General features: G+C 38.0%; 1 protein-coding gene across 5 annotated transcripts in view; it reads right to left on the bottom strand.

The window, feature by feature from the left end:
- The window catches only part of LOC117394419 (RNA-binding motif, single-stranded-interacting protein 3), a 445,596-nt gene that overhangs the window by 222,875 nt on the left and 199,584 nt on the right, over nucleotides 1-23,137 (bottom strand). For all 5 annotated transcript variants that reach the window (XM_059012898.1, XM_059012897.1, XM_059012899.1 and 2 more), the window contains one exon: nucleotides 7,470-7,639. In XM_059012898.1, the coding sequence (XP_058868881.1) occupies nucleotides 7,470-7,639 (170 nt within the window). The remainder of the gene's footprint in view (nucleotides 1-7,469; nucleotides 7,640-23,137) is intronic.

Here is a 23,137-nt window from a genome sequence, read left to right as displayed (position 1 = left end):
TTGCCTCATTCGGATTCAAGTCCGGGTCTTGACTGGGCCATTCTAGGACATTCACTTTCTTGTTTTTAAGCCACTCCAGTGTCGCTTTGGCTGTGTGCTTGGGGTCATTGTCCTGCTGAAAGGTGAATCTCCGTCCCAGTCTTAGGTCTTTTGCAGACTGAAGCTCAAGGATTTGCCTGTAATTAGCTCCATCTATTTTGCCCTCTACCCTGACAAGCTTCCCAGTCCCTGTCGATGAAAAGCATCCCCATAGCATGATGCTGCCACCACCATGCTTCACAGTAGGGATGGTGTTACCTGTTACCTGCTGTGTTGGGTTTGCGTCAGACATAACGCTTTGCATTTAGGCCAAATAGTTCAATTTTTGTTTCATCGGACCACAGAATCTTTTGCCACATCTTTTCAGAGTCTCCCACATGCCTTTTTGCAAATTCCAAGCGGGATTTTACATGGGCTTTTTTTCAGAAATGACTTCCTTCTTGCGACTCTTCCATACAGGCCAGATTTGTGGAGTACCTCAGCTATTGTTGACACATGGACACTTTCTCCCATCTCAGCCATGGAACACTGTAGGTCTTTTAGAGTTGTCATTGGCCTCTTGGTGGCCTCTATGACCAATGCCCTTCTTACCAGGCTGTTCAGTTTGGGAGGACGACCTGCTCTAAGCAGATTCTGGGTGGTGCCGTATACCTTCCACTTCTTAATGATCGACTTGACTGTGCTCCAAGGGATATTCTTTTAAATCTTTTTATACCCCTCCCCTGATCAGTGCCTTTATCACAACTTTTTCTCAACTTTATCCCGGAGTTGTTTTGAAAGCTCCTTGGTCTTTTACAGAGAGAGGTGTATTTAATCTGAAATCATGCGAACCACTTTTATTGCACACAGATGGACTCCATTTAACTTATTGTGTGAATTCTGAAGGCAATTGGTTGCACCTGAGCTTATTTAGGAATGTCATAGCAAAGGGGGTGAATACTTATCTAATGAAGACTTTTCAAGTTTTTATTTTTAATTGATTTGTTTTTTCACCCCTACATTTTTTCACACATTGAAAGTGTTGAGTAGGTTGTGTAAATCCAATTCCAGTGAGGGACCACAAACCAGCGACACAGGACCCCACCGGGATGACAGGGGCGACTGAAGCGACGGCCGGGGAACAGGAGGATGCAGCAGTGGGCAGAGGTCTTCACCTGAGAACCGGCGCAGCGATGTCCGATCACCCAGGGGGAGCGAAGCAGCGAACAGGGGGAGCACCAGCGACATCTGGCAGCAGCCCAGCAACGTCTGGGTGCTCGGGGAGAGCGGAGTAGGGAAACAGGGGCAGAGCTGTGGCCAATGGTGCAGCCTCCTGGGCTCCAGGTCTAGCGCAGGGAGGTCTAGGCAGACCGGCAGGGTGTCCAGGAGTAAGGGGCAAGGGACTGCACTGACCAGCGCCGGAGGAGCTTCCGGGGCTGCAGGATGGAGCTGTGGTGGAGGTGCGCTCTTCACCTCCTCTGGCTCGGGAGACAGCACCTCCTCTCCCTTGATTGCAGCCGATGGCTCCAGAGACGGCCACAGCTCCACTTCCTCTGGCTCCGGGAATGACTCCTCGTCCCATCCTTGAACCGCCACCAGCTCTTCTGCTGCAGGAGGCTGCTGGGTTTCTTCCGCCTGCTCCCATTTTTGGAGCAGCAGGTCCAGCTCCGTCAGCTCCCTCTCCGGCAGCCCTAGCTCCAGTCTCCATTTTTCATTCTGCTCCCTTTGAGCAGTGGTATTCCTATTGATCATTGCGATCTCTTTTAAATTTGCATCCATTTTCTGGGTCAAAGGGGCGCCCACACTCCTGACACCATGTGTAAAAGAACTCAAACGACATTACGGCTTCCATACGAAATTGACAATACATGGGGAACACATTACATTGTATTTCTTATTTCTTTTATTATTATTATTTTATTTCTTTTTTTGTTGTGGAGGAACCTTACAGATACATCAAATGCTCATAAATAATTATACACCATCAGAACCTTTTGAAATGAAGATGCTCTGGAGTTTGCCATTGTAATTCATACCCATTAGCAATATTTTAGCCATGCATAGTTTGAAAATGTATTTTTAATTGCACTTTATTAATTCATTTATTATCTCTTGATTGGCTGCTTCCAGGCCCAATATTTCTGTATAACTTGTATCAGCTATTACATATGTTTTTACTGCTTTAAAGTTTGTTTCACTAAATACATTTGAAATGTAAAAATGCAATGTGCAATATGCAATTCAAAAGCAAGTGAATAATGTATTACTGCGTCAGGAATGTGCTGTAAAATGCAAAGCAGGAGCACACAGGACTGTGAATGTATCGTTGACACTTAAGAACATAAGAACATCATAAGAATATTTACAAATCCGGTTCCAAGTAACTGATTGATCTGACAACTTTGTCAAGTTTGGTCTTAAAGGTTCCCAGTAATTCAGCATCAAAAACATGACTAGGTAACCCATTCCATACCCTCACCACTCTGTACAAAGAAGTGACTCCTACTCTCCGTCCTAAATCTATTTCTACTACATACAATAAACCATCATTGTATGAGTTAAAGTGTCACAATTTACATAAAACCTTTCTGTCAGTAAAGTTTCTTCAATGCAGATGTAATGTAATACTTTACCACATGACAAGTTACTCAAAGAGAACACTGAGAATTGGAGCTGTCTACACTGGTACTTGTCCCACTTTTTGACACGTGAAGTTCCTGACAGTCTGTGATTGTAATAGTAGTTAGCAGGTTCTTGGTTTGACTATGTATCATAAAAACACAGAGAGGTTTGATGTTTTACTCATCTTCAATTCTGTGTCTACCATTTACGACGCTTACAGTCCTTACAAGACAAGATATCTTAAGATGACATGTGAAATACGTGAAGGAATCAGTAGTGGCTGAATAAGAGGAGCAAAAAGAAAACAACAAGCACAGCTTTGACACTGGAGAATACAGTATCAGGGACCATTCATCATTGTGCTGTGCTGTGGGTCAGGGTCACCTTGTCTGCAAACTTCAGTCAAGTTCATCCCATTGGGCCTCAACTGTGGCACCAACAGAATGCCCAATTGGGGATATAGGGAGAGAAAAGAAAGAAAGAAAGAAAACTGTAACCTCATCTAGCAATAGTTCCTGTGCTTTTCATGCTAAACTACTGGAATCACTGAACTTCCAATTAATTAAACTAGTCTACTCATATCGGCTTTACCAATTCAACTCAGCATTAAATAATAACCTTGTACATTCACGTTTATATTTTATTGCTTCAGCCTTTGCTATAGCAAATCCAAACAGTACTATGCAAGACTCAGAATTTATGATTGAATGTTTGAAGTTAGATGAACACATTCACATTACAACAGCGACAACAGAGGTTATTGATTAAATAATTGATCTATATGCAAATTAAATTTCCAAAGTTGAAAACCGTACATATGGTAACAGTATACACATATATACTGTATTTATTGCTAATGCTTTTCATTTTGTTTCATTTCTTGTCAATGGTTAGTTAATATGTAGAGACTTGTGTAACATTTTCAGGTAACTCTGCAGCCTCACTCTGCAGTGATTCAGAAACCGAGCAGACCCAGGTTATGTAGTTGTCAAGGTTGTCATGGCAGATAGAGTTGTAACTGTACGTAATGCATAATTTATTTCCTGATGGGAATGAATACTACATCAACGGCTCTATCCATAGATCCAGAGGAAGCAGGGGCTGGTTGAAAGAGCTGGGAATTCCCACACCTTCTAAGGGCTTTTCTAATTCCCATATCCCGACCCTGTGGGATACACTTTTATTATTTATTTTTTATTTCTTAGCAGACGCCCTTATCCAGGGCGACTTACAATTGTTACAAGATATCACATTATACATTATTTCACATTATACAGATATCACATTATTTTACATACAATTACCCATTTATACAGTTGGGTTTTTTTACTGGAGCAATCTAGGTAAAGTACCTTGCTCAAGGGTACAACAGCAGTGTCCCCCACTGGGGATTGAACCCACAACCCTCTGGTCAAGAGTCCAGAGCTAACCACTACTCCACACTGCTGCCCGTCATCGCATACACTTGGTCATCGCATCCCACTTCAGTAGTACTGAAGGGCACCCATTAGTCGAAAACCCTTATAGCTGCTCTGCATTATAAAGTTGCTGAGTCCAAAATACTGCATTATGATGCAGACAGTTTATTTTACTGTTGAGGGATCTAGCATACTATAACTGTTTTTATATTCAATGCTTTGCTGAGTATTCAGAATCTACTATATAAATGCAATGACACAATGACCAGAGGACTTGCACTGTTAAAAATTACACTGCGTTGCTGAGGAGATGAGAAGCTAGATCTGAGGCATTGCAGCCGAATAGTTGTGCAAACGTGTACAATGTGCACCAAAGGATTTTTCTTTTAGCTTTAATTTTTTTGGAGCCGACAGGAACATTCTCATTTCAGCATCAGCTGCCTTTGCTGCCCAGGTGCCCTGCGGTCACAGGAATTAATTTTAAATTAGTTTAAGGGTGTGTGACAGGATAGCGCTGTGGCCCCAGATATTATCGGCAGGAAAGAGACAGAGACAAGGAAGCTGCAGTTTAAGCACTGGAGTGCACATTTAATAAACAAAACAACAAATAAACAGGAACAAACAAACTGGAACTAGGGCCAAAATAAAGGTTCAAACAAAAGACTAACCGGCTGTAGGCTGGGCAATTGCCTTCACTACACGTAGTCAAAATAATACTCTGATCCAACAGACTCACCTAACTCCCTCCACCAAACAAAGGATCTCTCCTTCCTTATATACATGTGGCCACTCCCCAATTGGCACTCAAGTACCTAATTGGGGAATGGCCACACCTGTGATTGCTGGCAGGGACAGATTTATTTCCATCCCTGCCAACCTTACATTTCCCCACACACTATTTACAGCAGCAAGTCTTCTGCCCTGCCACATGGTGCATTTAAATAAATAAGATAGCATAAATCACACAGCATTTTGCTTGTTGATACACTGGGCAATGTTTATCTCCATAGCCATGAGGTGTTTTTTTTTACATTTTTAGAAATGATGTGTAAGTGTGTGTGTGTGTGTGTGTGTGTGTGTGTGTGTGTGTGTGTGTGTGTGTGTGTGTTTGTATTTGTGATGTTTTTTTAAAACGCTTCCGTGTACATACAAAGACTTAATTTCAGAATACAATACCGGAAGTTGTGAGAATATCTTTGTTTTAACTGTTTTTGGTAAATAAAATGTTCAGAGAGTTGTATGTTGTTCATCTTAACTGATGATGGCTGTCTGTGGTTACTTTGCCCCTTTCACTCTTTCTAAGGGGGTGGGAGGGAATGCAGAGCTAAAAACACATCGCATTTCCCTACTTTTGTTGTTTTAATATCAACCCTAACTGATGCATTAATGACGTTTTTTGCAAACAATTTCCTTAATTTTTGAGAATATATTAATAGCTAGAAAGCTTGTATATTCTATTATAGAGCACAAAAAGTAAAAACTGGCTATATTTGTAAACTTGATTAAACACGTCACAGGTTTATATATAATACACATGATTTGTTTTTCTTCACCTATTCACTCAAAATATTTAGCCATCTTAGCCCCACCCCCACCGGCGCTACGATTTACTGGGCCCTTATTATTATTATTACCTTGTATTTCTAACTCAAACAGAGGCTGAAATATCAGCATTTCAAATGCAAGGGAGGAACCTCACGCTGCTGCCCCAGGAAGTGCTGTCTGTCTCGGGCAAACCTCTCCCGAGGAGTCGGCGGTCCACAAATGTAGATCCCCATCACGACAAAAGAAATTACATTCTAAATTCCTTTTTTGCCAGATGCTTCTATTTTCACCAGAACAGCTGCTTTCTTCGTGAGATCAATTCCTATTTCGTCAGAAGAGTGGCGAAATAAGATTTTAAAAGATAAAATAAACACATGTCCCACTGTGACAGGATGGCGTGTGTGATGACGTCAGGCCAGAAGCAGGAACTGAAACTGGATACCGCAGGTTGGGTGAAATGGCGTTTGCGCCGTCTTTATTTGAAATATAAAAAAAATAAACCAAATGTTTTCACAAAAAGAGAAAAACTGTGCTCACCAAGCAAAATAAACTGTTAAACAAAAAACAAGCCACGAACACAAAAAAAGGAATACAATAACTGGTCCAGGTCAGGATGAGCTGTAGCCGTCACTGTTCCTGGACTTATTCTTAAACTTACAGCCTTTTTCTCTCTCTCTCCCTCGTTGCTCTCGCTCCTACTACACCACCCCCAAGCTGGAGAGCTGCAGACTTTTTATACAGGTGGCCATCTCCCGATTAGCAACAGATTAAATCACCTAATTAATTCGGGAGATGGCCACCTTCTGCACGAGTTTAATAATAAAACGAACACGGCTACGCCGTTACAAATACATAAATAATAATATACGTGGCGCTTTGCCGTCCTAAACACAATAAATAAATAAACAAACAAACAAACACAAAATAACACGGCCGGAGGGGGACCCCGTTCTAAAATAAAACAAACAAATACTGTACAGGGCTGCTCGCCCTGTTACACCAACTCACAAAATGAAAAGACAACGCTACAGTAAATATTATGGAGTCCCAAATATATACAGACATGTCATGGTTTACTAAAGATATATGATTTTCAGGCAGTTTTAGTTTTTTGGTTTTTTTTTAACTCTAAAAAACAATGTCAGCCTCATGAACAAAGATGTTTTTCTGACGAAAGTAGATTAGACCCTCCCGAAAAATATTTTGTTGTGATGCCAATTCCTTTTTCGAGATCAAACATCTAACTGCAAGAACTGTACCGAGCATGCCCAGAACCAAAATTTCAAATGAATATCCCTATAACTCAGGAACAGATTCATATTTTTTCACCAACCCAGAAAAAGGCACTATTCTGGGCCAGTCCCCTTGTACCCTAAAACTGTCAAACAAAAATTCCAAACCGTTTCGGAGCTGGAGCCTGAGATAAAAAACAAGCAAAAAACACATTTTTTATTTTGTTTCACTATCTGTATCTCAGAATCCGCATATCCGAGTAGAACGAAATGGCCCACATCAAGAGATCTAAACAAAGGGACCGCACGTCCAATATACTACATAAATTAAACTGCAGATTTTTTTTCAGTGAGTTGTTTTTTGCACACCTAATTGGTTATTTTATCAGATTTGAAGTGAAATAAACATATTAAGCCTAGTCTTTAACGTTTGTTCATTATAAATGTATATTTATTTTGTTAGATTAAATAGATAGTTCCATTCTTGTCAGCTCAAGTTACAGTATGTAAACAAAAATATAATCACTGCACATTTTTGTGGAGATAAAGACCATAGTACAATTTTGATTGCCCTAAAATGCTGGCACCATGGCCTTAATAAGCGAGAATGTGTGAAGGAAGCAAAGAGACTCACGGCTGGCAGAGTTTAATGAGGTCCTGGTCGGTGGTGCCGGGTGGAAGGCCTCGGATGTACAGGTTGGTTTTGCTCAGCTGCTCTCCATTGCTGTTGCAGCTGCTGTTGTTACTGCTGTTTGTGCTGGGACTGGGGGGAGCCATGGGGTGAGGAGCTGGTGCATAGGACTGCTGCAAGAGAAACAACAACAAGAAAAACCAGGGTGAAAAAACACACCTCCAAAATACCAGAGAAAGTGGCGCTGGTCTTTAGACAGACCACTTTGTACAGTAAACACTTTGGAAACATCTGTTATGTTTATCACACAGCCATGGCTGATTCATTTGTTTTGGCACCCATGACATTTATTCTATAATATATAAACGCTGCATTTTTCTCTTTAAAGACTTGTCACTTCAAATCAGCAACGTCTTGGCTTCCCATGATGACCCTGCATCCATGTAAATATTAGTTGTGGTTTGTTGTTTTTTTTTTATTCCAGACATTTAATTTCATATTTTGTCTTACATTTTCTTCAGTCATGCCCACTACAAATCAGTTAAAAAAAAAAAAAAGTTCACCTGACACACAGGTGCAGGTATATTTGGAAAACACCAGCGGGTTACTCAAGAAAGCCAATGTGGTGGCTAGAGTTACTTAATGAGTAGTCTTTCTGCACTGTAGCAAATTAAGAACCCTGGGTGGATATTAAACTTAGGAAGACAAAGAAGCAACCTGATGGATGGCATTCATACTGCATAAGTAAAATACCTCACAAGGATGCTGGTACTGCAGAACCCTGGTGGTATCTGCAGTGTGTTTGTTTAGGTTATTACATCATATTCCATCCACTGTGTTCAGGGTGGAAATGATCAAAGACTGGTTCATGGCTGAATGCAAGAACATTATAACTAGAGAAATACAAATAAACATAATTTTTGCAAGTTATAATGTGCAGTAAAACAATGTTGTTAATATCCAAGCTCACTAGGACGAGGGGTTGTGGCAGGGAGGGGGTTAAATTCCTTCTTGCAAAAACACGTGGGGATGTGGCTGGAGTCGTCAATTGAATAAATAATTTAATTATTAATTAAGGCTCCAGCCACAGGTGTATACATAGGGTGATCACGGGGTGTTAGTATAGGTAATGTGGTGGTGAAAGAGCTGTGCAGCAGTGTGGAGCGTGGTTAGGGCTCTGGACTCTTGACCGGAGGGTCGTGGGTCAATCCCAGGTGGGGGACACTGCTGCTGTACCCTTGAGCAAGGTACTTTACCAAGATTGCTACAGTAAAAAACCTACTGTATAAATTGGTAATTGTATGTAAAAATAATGTGATATCTTGTAACAATTGTAAGTCGCCCTGGATAAGGGCATCTGCTAAAAAATACATAATAATAATAATAGTAATATGTGCGGTTTGTTGTTTTTTTAGTTGTATTTGTATAAAGTGGGTACTGTAAATAAATGCACATAAGCTCTTATACTACAGCGTTTCTGGTCTCTTAGTCTCCTTGCTGACACGCATCCCGTCACAGCATAATATAATTATTACTGTATAATTGTTACTACGACTTTCCAAATAACAGAAACCTGTAGAAATAGTAACAATCCCTGGCTGGTTTAGAGCACATTCTGTGACAGCGGGAAAGAAGAGCATTATACACAACAGGAGAGGTTACGTATAATCACTGAACTTTTTGTTATTTGCAGATTCATGTATTTATTCATTTGGGTAACACTTTATATTAAGATGATACTTTATTATTATTATTTGTTTATTTAGCAGACGCCTTTATCCAAGGCGACTTACAGAGACTAGGGTGTGTGAACTATGCATCAGCTGCAGAGTCACTTACAATTACGTCTCACCCGAAAGACGGAGCACAAGGAGGTTAAGTGACTTGCTCAGGGTCACACAATGAGTCAGTGGCTGAGGTGGGATTTGAACCTGGGGACCTTCTGGTTACAAGCCCTTTTCTTTAATCAGTGGACCTAATGTTTATAAACGTTTTATAAATACATAGTATATGCTTAATAACTGTGTTATAAAGTGTTAATAACACATCATATATGGTTTATAACCATGTAAAAGCCATATATATATATAATTACAGTTGTATAAAGGGGACATTTTTTAGCCACCTATTCTACTTTGGGGTGTTTAACCATGCAATAGCCATAAACAGAATTACATTTTTATAAAGGGGACAGTTTTTAGCCACCTATTGTACTTTGGGATATTTAAACGTAATTCCGTCTATGGCTATTGCATTTATTATTATTATTATTATTATTATTATTTATTTCTTAGCAGACATCCTTATCCAGGGCGACTTACAATCGTAAGCATGGTTATAAACCATCTATAATAATCATTAACACTCTATAACATAGTTATATTGCAAATCTATTATACATTTATAAAACATTAATAAGCAGCACTTTAATATAAAGTGTTACCTTTATTTGTTTATTTATTTATGTCATTTATATAGCACTTTTTATACAAAAGTATCACAAAGCACTGTACAGTACATAGTAGAAAAAAGAACAAACCACAATACATTTGTATAGCATGTCACACATACAACTGCCATAATCAGATCATTTAAATAACATATTGAAATAACAGTATACACATAATACAAAAGCAGCAATTTTAAAGTTACATTAAAACCCACTAAGATACGAAAGCCATTTTAAAAAGTGCGTTTTTAGTCTTGACTTGAAAACTGTAACGGTCCCAGCTTCCCTGGCAAACGAAGGCAGAGCAGTCCATAATTTAGGCGCTCTACAAGAAAAAGACCTACCTCCCGTGTTGCTTTTGTTGACCCTAGGAATAACCAGCAGCCCCACATCCTGTGATCTCAGAGTACAGTTTGGAAGATACGGGGTCAGTAACTCCTGCAAATAACTAGATGCTAATCCATTCAGGGACTTGTAAGTTAACAGCAAAATCTTAAAATCGATTCTATACTGCACAGAGAGCCAGTGTAAACAGGCCAAAACAGAGGTAATATGTTCACTTTTCCTGGTTTTAGTCTGAATTCTAGCGGCGGTATTCTGAACAAGCTGCAAGCAAGATACCACACATTTTGGGACACCAGAAAAAAGTGCATTACAATAATCAATTCTAGATGAAACAAAGGCATGCATTAGTCTCTTGGCATCAGATACGGAAATAATTGGTCTAGGTTTGGCTATATTTCTCAAATGGTAAAAAGATACTTTAGTAACTTCCATAATATGAGTCTCAAATGAGAGATCAGGATCAAAGGTGACCCCCAAACTCTTAATTTCTAGTTTAAGTTTTGATGAGACTGCAAGGGTCAAGCTCATGTAATCCCACATTTCCTTTTAGTTGGTTCTGTGAGCCCACTAGCATAACCTCTGTTTTATCTGAATTCAACATTAGAAAATTCTGTGACATCCAATGCTTGATGTCAGTAAGACGAGTAGCTAATAACACCCAGGCAGAAGAAATTCCTGGCTTTAGGGAAAAATATAGCTGGTATCATCAGCATAGCAATAGAAGTTCACTCTGTGTCTGCGAAGCCCTGTGACCTAATTAAAAACTGTGTGAGTCAGACTTCCATGTTTGTAATTGAATTGCAACAATTCTCTCTAGAACCTTATGTAAGAATGGTAGGTTGGAGAGTGGCCTATAGTTATTGAGGACTTTAGGGTCCAAATTGTGTTTCTTAAGCAAGTATTAATAACACAAAGACCATCTTTTAATAGTTTTGTAGGAATAGGATAAAAATATCATGTACTAGTTCTCATATGCTGAAATAGTTCTGTCAGTTCCTGTAAGGTAATCAAAGAAGAATTCCCCATAATTTTTGTAATTCCCCATCTGAATTCTTGGATGGGATTTATTAAACACATGCAATGGCATAAACATGCAATTAATACATGATTTGTGGAGGCAATGTCTCTGTGCGCTTTAGCCCTTGATGCATATGTAATTCTGGGGAATTACAAAAATTGTCTAATTTATTAAAGCTGCCGATAATTGCGGGCCTCGTATTTGCTTGAATATTTTAAGAACTCTGAAAAGCAGGTGTTAATTTGCCACAGTCAGACAGTAGGCTATATAAAAAGGCAAGGTGATGTGGGAGACTTGTCTGCAGCAAGAAGGAGACATCGTTTTCAAGGACAAAGAAACATTTAATTTTGCAAAGAGCTAGTTTTTTAACCCTTCTGATCAAATCAGTTTGTAAATTGCGGTTTATAATACCGTATTGTTTTGCAAACTCCAATTTTCAATACATGTTTCATAGCTACATGACAGAAAAGAAAGTCTGCAAATAGAGAAAATAGAATCCATGTAAAAAAAGGTTCTTAGAAGCACCTAAAAATGTCTCCCCACAGTGGCAAAGCAAGGTTCTAATGAGAGCCTTTACTTCTAGAGTGTAGCCATTATTATAAGAACGGTGGAGGAGATTAAGAAAAGATGGGATGATATTCCGAAGCGCACTAAAGAAAAAGTCTCATATACTTGTAATACAATGAGGGCTCCTCCTCCAGCTCCACCATTATTTTAGTAATGCCTACAGAATTTATGTTTTGTAATATGGCATTCTGGTATTTATCAATACTGGTTCAGGCAGTATTCATGGAATTATTGTTGTTGAACATATTGCTGTACAATGAAATTTCCACCCGTTTGACTGCCATGGATGTAAGTAAATAAAACGTATTGTTTCTGAAGTTTGAAAAGTCTATATGCCTGTAATTATTCTATACGAAATAAGAAATTGAACTAATATGCAAAGCACAGTAACTGGATGATGTGTCATAATGTATAAGAAACCTAGACTACAAACTCTGAAGTGGTACATTTGTTTATTAAGAAGCCACCACACATTCCATATTTTATTCCTTTTGTCCTGGTGATGTATTTCGAGCTTGTAACACATTTTCATGTTACAAGTAGTGCTTGTACCAAAATCTCCAATTCCATATTGGTAAATTTCAGTTTTCGCTTCCGAGCATCCTCATCACCATGGCTAGTACCAGGCTAAGGTCTTTGTGTGCCATTCATTTTCTTTTGGAATGTGTAGCCTACACATGCAGGGTTGACCCAAACCTGCTATTTATTGTGAGAGGTGTGTAATTCCCCACCGCTAATTGCGGTGAGGGGTATTTAAATTGTTTGATGGCGGAATCGCCTGCTTCACCTAATTTGTCTTATAAAATAGTGTGGCCGTACTGAACACGCACATTATGTGGCTTTTTGCGGTCAGTTTTTCCCCTTTATAAATATGGACCAGAGAGTCTTGCATTATATGTTATATCTTGTATTGATATTGCTAAAGCAGCAGCTGCTGCTTCTCCACCTCAACACATACATGAAGGAGCCTGATGGCTCAATGGGTAGAATCAATAAAAAAATGTAAATTAAAAAAGGTCACTTATTTTCACAGTGAGGTGATTTTGATAAACCTCACTAGTCACTAGGCACACATGGGCATCATACCTAACTTTACTCACAGTTATTATCTTTGACGGATTGTACCATATACTGTGCATTCCTGGTGATGGAAGTCTGACTCACACGCTTTTTAATTAGGTCACAGGGCTCCACCTCAACCACAATTTGCATCACTGGGCCTAATTGTCCTCTGACACTGCCTGGAAGTGCTACTTGTGCAGTATAATTCAATAACACTTACAGTATCTGTTGCCTAATGGCCTCTCAATATTCACTTGTATCATCACCCATGCTGCTTTGTAATTGCCTTAATCTAAAATATTACCAACACTCGCTTACCAGAAGTAGAGTGAAATAAGCAATTGCACAAAACACACTATAATAACAAGTCTATTGTCTTTAAGGAATACAAATGCAATTAAGATATGGTCAGTGCTGGAAGACAGATTCCAGAGCCCTCTCTGTGGGTTCTAAACAGCTGTATTCAGTAGAGCTCTGTTTATCACGGCTTCAAGGCTCTCTCTCAATCTCCCCATACATGCTAGTATTCAAAACCTGACTGCATATTACTACAGTCTGCACTCCAAAAGAAATAATGATAAAAAGCTTTAATCTATCGCATGTATCTTTTAAAAAAGCATAATCAATTTAAGTATGAAATGTAATTCATCACAACAACAAAAGGCTGTAGCAGGTCTTTAGACCGGTGCTTGGAATAACATAGAAAGCATTGCTTAAGCTAATTTAATGACGCTTGCTATAGTATAACCTGATGATATTTGATATAGATATACTGTAAGGTTAAATTATTGACTTTTTATGTAACAAAGTTATCAAAACCAGTGCACATGTGTTTTTTTGTATTTTATTTGTTATTAAAACATATTCAAAAAGTAGTAATAATACTAGTCAAAACTTTAACAAGACGTCTTCGTTAATGTCTAAATATAATTTAAAGATCCATCTATTTACTATTGGACCTGTGCAGCATATAAACAGGTCAAAATTCAGAATCAATCAATCACTCACACATTTATGCTGCATGCAATTCTCAAGAAAAGCTGTTTTATATCATTTATCTTGATACATATTGCAGGGACACTATGACCTACACTTCACAGAATATAATAAATTCCACCTTAAGAACCAATAGAGGTCACCTATAAAATTCCACACAATACACAGAGTAATGCTTTCATCGCTGACTCTAATAAAGGAAGGTCACCATGCCTGGGTCACAAGTTCAAAAGCAAAGAAACATTATTGAAAAGACAAGAACGGCTTTTGTCCCTTTGACCTCCTTTCAATCCAAATGGATCAATGTCTGGAAAACTCACAAGATGGATAAAGAAACAGTCCATATTCCTATAGAAGGATTGTACCTTATCAACAAAAAATAGAAGTAATATTCTTTAGAAGTAAAAATGAGCAGTCACTAACTAACATATAAATATTACAAAGATGTAATTCCAATTTTTATATAAAACACGACAATTTCCAAATCTTGATTGGATTTCATTAACAATTATCTTCTTGTTCCGCACCATCAGATGTATGTGTAAATTCGGAATAAGAAAACGCATTTAGCAGTCTGCTCATCTCTGCTTCTGTAACATCTCCAGGGAAAGCCTTTATAAAACACTAGGCGAAGAACATAAGATCTTCTCATTTCTTTAATAGCGGCAATCCAGACCTCTGATTAACTCTTCATAAAATTATAATGAAGCAGATAGGACTAAATAGGAAGGATAAGGACTGTGTCTGTTGCTGTGTCTGTGTGGCTGTGCTTTACAGCTAGTGAAGTCTGGCAGGGTGGCACATGCACACAGCTGCACTGGATGTGAAAGGAGTAAACACTGCAGCACATGTCTGCCTCATTTGAAGAGCCTGCCTGGCTCACATGTCTAGATTTAGGTCAGTAAAGTCATCTAGTATAACAGTAACTCAGAGCTGAAACTCACAGATCATCTCTAAAGCATGATACAGCATGTGAAAGAGATCTGGCTTCCTCTTCATGGCTTGTTTAAATTAGAAACATACGTGTACTAATGGTCTATGCAGAACTCTAATGAATTCTCTAACTGCAAGGCTCGGGGGTAATGGAGCTGCCTCCTCAAATAGGCTTACTGCTTAGCTCTAATTTCTCTGAGGATGATATCCAATGTCATATGCAGAATAAAGAATTAAACCATTATAATACCAAGATATTTTGTCCCAACCTTTTGTATCATTTTCACTTCTCACCCATATTTGTGGTCCTCTGCTGCTGATCTTAATGATCATTCACAAAACATTGAAACAAGAAAACAGCATGTCAATGTGTTTGCTATTGATTAAGCAGCTCCAGATATCTACCTACGGTGGCAAGTTTACACCCGATATACTGTACTATACTCGATAGTGTAGATACTGTAGATCCACCACAGTTTAGAGCATTAAAATAGACCCCCATATGGTTAAAGATGTAGGCATTTTGTCAATTAGACAAAAAACAAATTGCACAGTTGCAAAATCTTCCTACCTGAGTGTTAAGTTGTATTAAGCACACCTGATCAAAGGTTTGTCACACAAACCTCTTTAGGCCGATTTGAACAGCTGTCAGACATTGTAATTGTGTCCGTCTCATAGGATGTCTAAAGCCATGAGGGCTTGCACCTTTGAAACCTCCAATGACAGTGAGAAATCGTGTAGTACTAAATCAGGCACTGGTTTAAATGCATGCACGTGTCAATATATTATAGTGTATTAGGATTTAAAAAATTAGGAACATTACTGGGATATAACACAATATAAAAGGGCTATTATTTGGAAAAGTAACTATGAGTGAACATAGACATTTTGGAGCTATTTATTTAATAATTATTAATGCTAATAATAATACGACTAATAATAACAATACTAGTATTGTACTATATCTTTATATGTGTCTCAGGGCTGCCTCTTTTAGTTTTAAGAGTGCTGACTTGTGTATTATGTAAGGTGGATGGTGTCTAGTACAAAGGAGGCTAACAGATGTGCTAAAACACTGAAAAGAAAAATAACATGTATAAAAAGCCAATAAAACCAGCAGGGATTTGATTTAAAACGTTCTTCTAACTGCAAATTGTCTACAGTTTGTTTTTGGTTGAATCTATTTCGTATTAAGCTGCCTTTGCTGCTCCTGACTTGGGTTCCGAGAAGAAGAATCAATTTAAACACATTTTCTGTTGTTTACATTTTCCTGTTGGCATGTATATCACCAGTACTGTAAAGAATTCTGTGTTTTGAAATGTTGGTGCATGACCTGACCGTCTTAACATGTCATCTGTATATGTGTAGTTGCTACTGAGACATGCTTTAGGTTCTGTACCAACATAATTTGAAAGGTACACTGTTCAATATCTGTTTATTTAAAAGAAAAAGAAAAAATCAGAAAAGAAAAGTAAAAAATAGGAGCAGGTATTGATATGGGGTACTGATGATAAAAGGTATGGAAGCTGATTTTAAAATATTAGCTATTACACCTTTAAATGTAACTATAGTTTTAACAGATTAATGGATTTCGAACTGAATCTGGAAACAATGCAATAACGAAAAACTAGTGAAGTAAACACACACCTAAATACACCTGTTTACTGTGCCTTTTATTAAAGTGTAAATTATGTTAATACACATTGCTATCCTCTTGTACAAGCACTTGAATATGATTTATTTTCCCTGAACAGCCCTCCAATGATCAAGCAATTAGTATCTCTTGGAGAATGTTTGAAACCAGGTTTCATGTAACCACACAATCCCACACTTGCTGTGAGTGAAGTACCTGTTAGCAAAGATTTATTGCCTGGAAGTCAGGGTTTTTTCACCAACAGTCAATTTATATCTGTATAACAGGGATGTCGTATACTGTGACAGTGAGGGAGTTATGGCCTACAGTAATCACCGTTGAACAAGGCAGAATGGGTGAACTTCTCTGAATGGCATTGCGTGCTTAGGATGATTAAGTCTGAAATTGCTGTACTGAAAAATGAAAGGTGATATGCAGGCCCGGAGAGAAAATAAGAAACACCTGTGGTATGTAGCACACACTTTTGTGTACATGCGCTCTCTCACATTACTGCTTATTTTGTTCTGTAAATGGCATCTTTGACTTTCTCTATTATAACTATTTTTTCCTTATAGCAGCTTTTAAAAAGTACTAAAGAACAAAATCTGTGATAACTGTGTACAATAATTTAATGCTAACTCTGCATAATTTTTATTTAATCCTACTGAAAGGAGAGTTATGGTAGGCAATATATATATATATATATATATATATATATATATATATATATATATATATATATATATATATATATATATACGCTTAACTCGAAAGTCCCTTATACATTTGGCAACTGGCAATGTGAAAATGTAAACTGGGGCAAACCACCACAGCATTGTTTTATCATTACAGCCCATGTAAACACAAACTTAGGAAACCTGGGAGTTTTCAACAGGAATAGAAATGTATGCGGTAACACTTTATATTAAGGTGCTGCTTATTAATATTTTAAAAATATATAACAGATGCTTAATAATTATTGTAGAGTGTTAATAAAGCATCATAGATGGTTTATAACCATGCAATAGCCATTGACGGAATTACGTTTTACCATCCCAAAGTAAAATAGATGGCTAAATACTGCCCTATAAAACTAATTCTGTCTATGGCTATTGCATGGTTATAAACCATCAACGATGCTTTATTAACACGCTATAACATAGTTATTAAGCATCCTCTATATATTTATAAAACGTTTATAGAACATTCATAAGCAGCACCTTAATGTAAAGTGTTACCATGTATGCATTTGTAATTACCAGTAACGTTAATCATTCTTAAAAGTGGGTCTCATTAAGAACCAGATACAGTGTCAGTGGAAGGCTGTATGGAAGCAGACGGGACTGCTGTGTCTTGACTGAAATGTTTCACACTTAAGGGGATTCTACCCTCCAGTGCTATGAATCAATAATACGTGTAAAATTGCCTTAATAAAAGTGCCACCGACAGCATTAGTTATAGATGTGAAATAGCTGCTTTATTTGAAGCCCTGGTGTACCAACTGCAGCCCAGAAGTATTAAGCAAGAAATAACACTGTATATAACAATACATACTCAGTCCTTAACACCTCAGTAATCCTATATTGAACTGAAAACAATGCTTCTATACTCAATTGATGCAATTAGTGTCGGTTTTTCGGTTAAAAGATCTGTCACTCAAAAAGTGTGGCGCCGCTAATTTCAAAGCTACAGTAGGAAATTGATTCTTTCATGATGGCAGCATCTCTCAATCTGTCTTCCTACAAGACTGACCCCTGGAGTGTAAATGAGGCAATGCACCCAAAGAGAAGTATACATGATCTGTAATAGCTCTCTCAAGATGGCTCTTTTGTACGGTGGTTAGGATCTGGGCACTTTTGAGTGCAAGGTGCCAGGTTCGCATCCCTGTTTGTCCACCTCCCGCAAAAACATGTCCATTTCTATGATTCAGAATTTTCTTTCTTAACTGCAATTTGTTAATGTATGTATTTTAGGAACGTTGGTGACATTTGAGGAACGAACGCTCACTGTAAATGCTGCTACAGGAGGTTTGCAGTCAGCAGCACATCACTTTCCATTAAAATTGCAGAAAATCAGCTCTTTGTGGATTAAACCCTAGAAGTAGTGAAAAAACATGTACATTTCTGTCTGCTCTGCTCTAACTGTAGATATCTGTAATCTCCCAATGGAAGTGGCACAGGGAGAATTTAAAGGTGTTTTCAAGTCATACATTATATGAAAGCATTTGTAAACAGGTGTTTGAAAGGAAATGGAAATTCTCTAAATAGGCATCCAATTAAGTGTGTATAGATTCAGTAATACTGTTCTGATTACAAACTACTCCTTTTCCGGAAACTTCAACTTGGACAGCCATCTCTGACTTTACCAATTTGACATCTCAGAATGTGTTCATGATCCTTAATCTAAACAAGAAAAACACGGGAATGTTTTAGGCTGGATACTTACTCATCTTTGGTATAGAAGTGTAGGCCAAATAAACAGATTCAAAATTTCATGACTTTAGATCTCAGTACCAATGTGCAGTGACAGGACTTAAACTATGTCCCACACTACTTTCTAAACCTCAACCGACAATGTAAGTGAGCTTTTATGAATTTACAAAACAACCTTATCCTATTACAAAAAAAAATAAATCTTAAGCACAGCTTTATAAATACAAAGTGCTCCCTCTTCATAATTAGAACCTGCTATGAAAAATCAACCAGCTGCTAATAAAGCCTTCTCCTCATCTTGTGCACGCTCCAGAGGGTGTGATTAAATTAGATGACTCTTCAAGGGGACTTCTAATATGCCTTTGCCTCCACCACTTACTACACTTTTGAGTACAATATGCACTTATACCTCACACTTTCTGGTTGCTCTTCTTTGCATTCTTTCTAGAGCAGCAATATTCTTTTGTAGCAGGGTGACCAGAACTGAACACAATATTCTAGATGAGGTCTTACTAATGCATTGTAAAGTTTTAACATTACTTCCCTTGATTTCAATTTAACACTTTTCACTATATATCCGAGCATTTTGTTAGCCTTTTTTATAGCTTCCCCACATTGTCTAGATCAGTGGTGGCCAATATGTGGATGGCGATCCACGGGTGGATTGCAAGAGATTGTCGGTGGATCTCAGGACAAATCAGAACAACTGCTAACAACAGTTTTTGTTACGGCTGATGGGGAGAGCCTTCTGTGTTGTCCAGTAGCACAGATGAAAATATCCTGATAGTTTCTGCACAAGACTAAAAAAAAGAAAGCTTGTGCAAACGTGCATTTTAATTTAGGCGCATGTGTGTGACTAGAAATTCCTTAGTTGACTACAAAAAAATAAACATGTTTTTTTCCCAGCTGAAAGTATAAAACAAAAACAAAAAAAACGCAGATCTAAAACTCTCATAGCTCAGTCGTGATGTACTCTGGGAATGTAGTTTATTAGTGTCCACTGCCCACTGTTAATCACACATTAAAAACTACAAATCCCATACCCCACCAATTTCACTGATTTATCAGTGCGATGGCTACTTGTTTCAAGACAGTTTGAAAACTTGTCAAACCAAGATGAGGAAAATAATAAATTATTTTCATGTGATTGGAGAAGTTTCAAAAGAAAAGTGCGATGAACAAAATTCAGATATGTCGGCATCTTTACAAGAAATGAGCAATGAAGGTATAACAGAAGATGAAAGCAAACAGGGAACTTCGAGAAGGGCTATGTTAGTTACAGCGTGTTCACAGTTGTAAGTACCAAAATAACATACAAGTTCAACCAACAGTGGCTAAATGATTTTCCCTGGCTTAAGTTTGACAATGTTAAACAAAAAAATTAAAAAATCCATGTTTTGCACGTTTTGTCAGGCTGCAGGGGAACTGATGCCAGGCAAGACTGCATTTTTAACAAGGAGCCAGAAGTTCAAACGTGGAAATATATTAAATCCAGTGCTTGAAAATGCCACGCAATGTGCAGAGAGGCATACATCCAGAAACATCAGCCAGACCATCCTGCTGCCAACAGGCAAGTAGCACATTCTGAGGAAGATGCTAGCAGGCAGTTTAAAAAATCATTTAAGTTGGGGAAAAAAGTTGTCCTTTATAATTTTGTATTGAACTGCACCAGTGTTGTGAAAGGAAGGAAAACAAATTTGTAGATAGTCAACAATAAATTTGAGCCCCTAAATTTCAGTGCATGCCTACACTTTTTTACATGTGCCTAAAAAAAGTCCTGCCTACACCAGGTTTCAAGACTCGGATGAAAAAGGCAGGTAAGTTTCTGTTTTATAACTACCTATGCTTAATACTAAACATGCTTTGATTGTGCATTTTGTTAAGTTTTTGTTGTTGTGTTGTTTTGTTTTGTTTTATTATTGCTATTACGTATTGGACACCATTATAAATCCCGCCAACAATTGTTAGTCCTAGCTTACTGGTGGATCGCGGAGCTCGTTCAAATCCACCAAAATGGATCGCAGTGTTTGGTGTATTGGCCACCACTGGCCTAGATGAAGACATTTCTGAGTCAACATAAACTCCTAGATCTTTTTCATAGCTTCCTTCTTCAATTTCAGTATCTCCCATATGGTATTTATAATGGGCATTTGTTTTGCCTGCTTGCAGTATCTTACACTTTTCTATATTAAATGTAATTTGCCATGTGTCTGCCCAATTCTGAATGCTGTCTAGATAATTTTGAATGACCTTTGCTGCTGCAACAGTGTTTGCTTACTATACCAGAATCTAAGTCATTAATGTAGACTAGGAAGAGTAGAGGACCTAATACTGATCGCTGTGGTACACCACTGGTTACCTCGCTCCATTTTGAGGTTTCTCCTCTAATCAGTACTTTCTGTTTTCTACATGTTAACCACTCCCTAATCCATGCGCATGCATTTCCTTGAATTCCTACTGCGTTCAGTTTGAGAATTAACCTTTTATATGGGACTTTGTCAAAAGCTTTCTGGAAATCTAAATAAACCATGTCATATGCTTTGCAATTACCCATTGTTGATGTTGCATCCTCAAAAAAATCAAGCAGGTTAGCATATTGCAAGCATGAACTGTTGCTATTCCTGCACCCATATTAGATTATTCTTTTGTATTTACTGTTACTGCAGTAAATACACTATCAGCTATCAGTATCATAAAAAGCAGATCACCGTGACCTCAAAATGTGTCACTGCAGACAGACACATGGACATGTGTATACCCAGATACTGATACATGTGCAAAACAGTGTTGGAACTGTTTTCTTTCATTAGTTTCTACTCATTAGTTACAGTAAAGCTTTGTGAATAGGTGCAGTTTGCAAAGCCATGGATACTATTTGAATCCTCTTTATACTCTGCTCTGTGCCATGAACTACCCAATCAATAATCAATACACTATTTTATTTAATATTGCAAGACTACACTTAAACAACTAACGAATTTAAGAGTTCCAATCTGTGTCCTTTCTTTCTAGTTCTGGAACATTTAACAACACCCCACCCTCCCACAGAAGTAAAAGCTATGAAAACCAAGCTCAGCAGATCGGTAATTCAGATAACCAATGCCTGCTGCTGCTACACTGAAATACAAGCAGGGGGCTAATTTAGAGGCATTGCAGAACTCTGATAATCACAAAGATGCATGTTCCCTGGTGGCATCCTGTCCCCACCTCCTGTCTGGTGAACAACAGGGACCGAAAAGCAGAGAAATCCCAATTAGAATTCTATCAGTTGCAGGCTTCCAGGTGGTGAGTATATGGGGACTGGAGAAGTGAATTCTCACAGGACCTGTAAAGAGCACTAGTGTTTTGTGCCACAGGCCACGATTCTCTCAGACTCTCTTTCTTTGTAAATGTAAGGGGTAACTGGCTTCATATTATTAAGCATGGCATTCATTATTTATCAGTCCTACAGCTCCCATAGGAGAGAAAAACTGTAAATACAAGAAAACGATATAGTCAAGGTCTTATATATGAAAGCTTTTTTCATGATGGTAAACCAGTGGGGAAAAAAAAAATCTGAATGATGCCTGAGTTGTTACTTTAAGGACTACCAATTAAAAAATGTGTTAATTGCACCCTAAAGTAAAGAGTGATATCACAGATACTCTTCCAAATATGTTGTTGACTGGCTAGTGAATAAACCTAGAAAGCAGTATTATATACAGAACAGATTCCTGATAGAGAACTACCTCCAGGACACCTTCACAGAGACTGTGAAACTCTCACAAAATTCACATTACAACTCTAATGACCACAGCAGAATCTGAGAGGTGTTTTTCAACACTAAAGAGAATCAAAGACTTTCCTCCGAAACACAATGACCCAGGATCGCCTCAATGCCCTTGCAATGCTCTCCATAGAGAAGAAACCCACTGAGGACATCCCAGAGTTCAATAAAAAGGTCATTGAGAGGTTTGCCTCCCAGAAAGAGAGACGGGCAAAGTTTCTTTATAGGTAAATGCCTGAGACTTTCTGATCCTCACCTCTGTGATTCTGCAAATGTCTGAGTTATTTATTTTGGATTTATTTATTTGAGTTCATGTAAGTGTTATTTATTTGAGTTATTTCTTTCAGTTTTCTATAGTGTCAAGTTGAAAGTTTGATAATGTTGATATAGCCTATGTTTAATGGCTATATGTTTAATGTAATGTGAATGTTGATAAGTTAAATGGAAACAATGTAAATAGTTTTAATGTA

Source organism: Acipenser ruthenus, chromosome 3 (genome assembly GCF_902713425.1).
Source record: "Acipenser ruthenus chromosome 3, fAciRut3.2 maternal haplotype, whole genome shotgun sequence".
NCBI lineage: Eukaryota > Metazoa > Chordata > Actinopteri > Acipenseriformes > Acipenseridae > Acipenser > Acipenser ruthenus.
The sequence above is the reverse complement of the archived record's forward strand: the minus strand, read 5'-3'. Positions and strand labels throughout refer to the sequence as shown.